This window comes from Rhagoletis pomonella, unplaced genomic scaffold, assembly GCF_013731165.1.
Source record: "Rhagoletis pomonella isolate Grant_MI unplaced genomic scaffold, Rhpom_1.0 Rhpom_scaffold_00002, whole genome shotgun sequence".
Lineage (NCBI taxonomy): Eukaryota > Metazoa > Arthropoda > Insecta > Diptera > Tephritidae > Rhagoletis > Rhagoletis pomonella.
Window position 1 is genome coordinate 107850871 of NW_023458556.1, and position 4802 is coordinate 107855672.

Sequence of the window (4802 nt, forward strand, 5' to 3'; positions counted from 1 at the left end):
AAAAGCATTGATGAAGCATTTTCCATGGATTCAGAAACGGTCACAAGCTATTTGCAACTGTTGAGCGAGCAATGGTCCCGGTTCAACTCAGCCCAAGATGCAGAGGAAATTTCTTGTGGAAGTGACAACGCCGAATTGGAAGAAAATGTACGCATTCAGCCGAAACATGGTACTCTACGGCTTTGGCGAATTTCAACCGGGTACAGAAGTGTCGTACACAACCTCCAAGTCAAAGTCACCCTACGGCTGCATCAACGCCTGTGTGTGCTTCTATACGCTTACCAAAGATGGAGCTACCAACCTTTTCCGGTGATTTTACAGAGTGGGTAGGCTTTTATGATGCGTTCTGTTCATTAGTAGACGCCAACGCTACACTGTCGGACGGACAGAAGTTGTATTACCTGCGTAGCTGTTTAAAAGGTGAAGCATTGAAGATCATCAGTGGTTTCCAGATTTGCGACGCAAACTACAAGGAGGTGTGGGACTTGTTGAAGTCCCGCTTCAAGATCATGCGAGTCATTGTTGAGGCGCACTTCAAAGCAATGGCCGACATTCGCAAAGCCGCAAGTGATACTGCCGGCGCTTTCAAAGGCGTTCTCGACGCATATCAGCAGTATATTCGTGAACTGAAGGCTTTAGGTCGCACCGTCGAGTTCTGGGACGATTGGCTGGTGCACGAGGTGGTAAATAAATTAGCGTTCGAGACGGAAGCAGTGGTAGCTGTCACTCGTCAGTGATGAGCCCCCGACTTTTGACCAACTATCAGCGTTCCTCGAAGTAAGGTGTCGATCGCTATCGATGCTTTCGACAGCAACCGGTTCAGCAACACCAGGTAAGCCGACTTCAGCAAGCACAGCAAGCAAATCTGCCAAGGTTTTCCACGCGTTGCCGGAGAACAACAGTGCGAGCTGCTCCTACTGCAAGGGTGCCCACAAGATTTATGCTTGCGATAAATTTATCCGCCTCGATTCCAATGCTAAATCGAAGTTTGGTAAAGAAGCCCGTGTGAGTCTAAACTGCCTAAGTCCTGGGCATTTCAAATCTCGTTGCAATAGCATGTCCGCATGTCGAATTTGTCATCAACGCCATCATACGCTACTGCACAACACCGCGTCCGCAACTAGTGTCACCGCTCCTGCTCACAATGCCGACAACGTACAACACGTAGGGGCTAACTACGCTTTATCCGCCATTGGATCTTGAAGTCGAGTCCAAACCTAGTACCTACAAATCTAAGAACTGTTTTGCTTGCTACTGCCTTGGTAAAAGTACGCGATTGCTCCGGTCGTTTTCAATCCGCACGCTTATTGTTCGACTCTGGGTCGCACGCCTCGTTCGTGACAGAGTCATGTGTTCAACGCTTGGGTCTGCCAAGGACCTCGTCTACGGTGGTAATTACTGGGATTGGATCCTCGCAAGGTGGCCGATCTAGAGGTGAGACTTTACTTTCACTTTCATCTTATTCCTCAGATCAATGTTATGCAATCAATGCGCTGATTTTGCCGAAGATCACAAGGGACTTGCCAACTCAGGCCTTAGCCACTCATACATGGCCACACATTCAAGGGCTGGTCTTAGCTGATTCCAATTTTATGAAGCCTGGACCAATAGACATATTGGTCGGGGTGGACGTTATGGATCGGCTCATCTGCTCGGAAATTCGCAAAGGCCCCCAAGGGACGCCTATAACGCAACGGACGGTATTCGGTTGGACACTTTTTGGAAGTGTTGACGGCGCTAGCTCCTCAAACCCAGGTCTACAATCACTACATTACGATGTGCAGTTAGATAGAGCACTCACGAGGTTGTGGGAGCTAGAGGAGGCTCCGCAAAAGAGGCATCTGACTTACGAAGAGCGCTTCTGTGAAGAGCATTTTGAATCAACGCACCAGAGGTCACCTGATGGTCGATTTATCGTCGAACTGCCGTTAAAAGCTGATGTTACCTTGGGAGAATCGCGAAGATTTGCTGTTCGGAATCTTCTCCGCATTGAGAAAAAACTCGCTGTCGACAACGAGTTGCGCTTACGCTATAACGAATTCATGCAAGAACTCGTCGACATGAACCACATGGAGCCTGTAACCGAAGCGATAAGTCTACATGCCGCATCATCCCGTCATAAAGGAGTCGAGGGTTACAACGAAGTTAAGGGTTGTGTTCAACGCATCTGCAAAAACCACCTCTGGTAATTCACTAAATGACGCCTTGTTTGTGGGACCGCAATTACAACAAGACTTGGTCGCGATACTGATGCGTTTCAGAACACATCGGTATGCTGTAACCGCAGGCGTCGCAAAGATGTACCGCCAAGTTTGCGTATCATCAAAGCACCTTGATTTACAACGTATCGTTTGGCGCAATGATCCGTCTTTACCCATCCAAGATTACAGAATGTTACACGTCACTTACGGAGTAGCGGCTGCATCGCATCTAGCCGTTAAATCGCTGCAACAAACTACAAAATATTCCAGTAACAAGTCTGAGCAGCCTGCTAAGGTAATCCTCAAGGACTTTTACATGGACGATCTATTGACCGGTACCTCCTGTAAAAACGAGCTGCAGATGTTGCAACGGAATGTCTCGGATATTCTAAGCGAAGGTGGTTTTGAGCTTCGCAAGTGGGCGTCGAACTGTGTGGAGCTGAACGAAAATATCTCGAACGCATCCAAAAGCATTTCGCATTACATAGCAGAGGGTAAAGATGTTCACGCGTTAGGTCTCATCTGGGACACGGAAGCAGATAATTTCACATTTGCAGTTAATCTTAAGCAACCACCTGATGTTTTGACTAAGAGAGCGTTTTTTATCGGACGCTAGTTTGCTCTTCGATCCTCTGGGATTGCTCGCCCCAACGACGGTTAAGTCCAAAATGTGGTTCCAGGAGATTTGGCGTTCCAAAAGTCGAATGGGATGATGTCGTGCCTGACGCGATCGCAACGCAGTGGTTTCAACATCGCTCAGAGTTACGAGATCTTGTAAATCTAAAAGTTAATCGCTGGCTTGGTACTGGAACGTTTGGCTCATCAACTGAACTGCACATATTCTCCGATGTTCAATATCCGATGTTCGCTGGGACAGATTCAACCATCACGTTAGCGTGGCTGCAAGCGCACCCCAGCCGGTGGGTGACGTTCATTGCCAACCGCGTCGCTGACGTGCAAGAAGTCCTACCGCCTAATTGTTGGAACCACGTCCGCTCTGAGCAGAATCCTGCTGACTGCGCTTCGAGAGGGGTAACTCCGTCAGAATTGTTGAGTCACCAGCTGTGGTGGACTGGCCCCGCATTTCTCCGCACCAATAAGCAATTCTGGAAGCAAACCGCATCCAAGCATCACACGACTGAAGTTGGCGCTCGAAACAATGTTCCAGTTCATGTCGTAAACCCCGACGAGCATTGGTCAGCGTTGACGAACTATTCGTCATATTAAAAGTTACGGCGGATTATCGCCTATGTTTTGAGGTTTTCCTGCAATGCTCGAGCTAAATCCGAAAAACGATATGGTCCTCCAAGTTTCCAGGAGATAGCCGAAGCCGATTTGCGCTTAATTAGGTATCCGCAACACTTTTATTTTGCTAATGAGATTTTTCTTTGCAGCGCAAAAAGGCCCATTCCGCTACGCAGCAGTCTTTTATGTTTGCAACCGTTTCTTGACAAGAACGGTGTTCTACGGGTTGGTGGCAGACTGAAACAGGCCGAACTTACACCTGATGTAAGGCATCCCACAATTTTACCGAAAAACTCACCTCTAGCGAAATTAATTATCTCCGACATACATAAGTTCACTATGCACGCTGGGCCTCGCATCATGCAAGTCGTTTTACAACGTCGGTATTGGGTCATTGGTGCTCGTAACCTGATACGCAACATATACCACAAGTGCGTTAAATGCACGAGTCTTAATCGCAATCTCGCCGTACAGTCAATGGGGGATCTACCCGCTTCTAAGGCTACTTATGCCCGCTGTTTCACTCGCAGTGCAATCGATTTCGCAGGTCCATACCTGTATAAATTTACGCATGGCCGCGGAGCCAAAGCCACCAAGGGCTACATCTGCTCGTTGGCATTCCTCAACGCTTTCAAAAGATTCATCAACCGTAGAGGATACTGCAAGGTGATGTTCTCTGACAATGGCACGAATTTCGTTGGCGCTGAAAAGGAGCTGCGTCACAATTTCAAACGGTGTATGGCTGACGATAAACTTCGCTCGTTTTTCGTCGATTCGAATATCGAGTGGCGTTTCAATCCCCCGGCTGCACCCCATATGGGAGGATACTGGGAGACGGGAATCAAACGCATAAAGTACCATTTGAAACGCGTGTTGGATGAGACCTTACTTTCCTTTGAAGAGTTCAGCACGTTACTAACCGAAGTGGAGGCCTGTGTAAACTCCCGTCCATTATGCGAAAATCCGGCAAGTGCAGGCGACCTCGAGGCACTAACTCCTGGGCACTTTATAATAGGTGAGCCGCTGAAATCCGTCCCAGAACCTGAGGGTCAAGGGTTCTGTGGAAATCTCCATCAACGTTGGCAGGTAATTTCTGCGATCAGACAGCAATTTTGGTGTCGCTGGAGGGACGAGTACCTGGTGAGCTTACAGCGTCGTTCCAAATGGTTTCGATCCTCACGTAATATTGCAGAAGGTGACGTTGTCGCTGTTTTCAATGAGCCTATTCCTCCGACAAAATGGGTACTTGGCAAAGTCCTGAAATGCCACCCTGGAGCTGATGGATATGTGAGAGTGGTTACTCTAAAGACCCCTAATGGAGAATACGTTAGACCTATAGCGAAGCTTTGTCCTCTG

General features: G+C 48.2%; 2 protein-coding genes across 2 annotated transcripts in view; both read left to right on the top strand.

Annotated features, from left to right (window-relative positions):
- Window positions 1-2097: 2097 nt before the first annotated feature.
- On the top strand, window positions 2098-3428 carry LOC118756835 (the record flags this gene model as incomplete). Its single annotated transcript, XM_036491575.1, is given in 2 exon segments — window positions 2098-2798; window positions 2882-3428. Coding segments are annotated over 2 exon segments (1248 nt in total), but the record flags the coding sequence as incomplete, so codon positions are not given.
- Window positions 3429-3785: 357 nt separating this feature from the next.
- LOC118756842 overlaps window positions 3786-4802 on the top strand; it is a 1266-nt gene continuing 249 nt past the window's right edge. Inside the window, exon 1 of the mRNA XM_036491583.1 lies at window positions 3786-4641. Within this exon, the coding sequence (XP_036347476.1) occupies window positions 3786-4641 (856 nt within the window). The remainder of the gene's footprint in view (window positions 4642-4802) is intronic.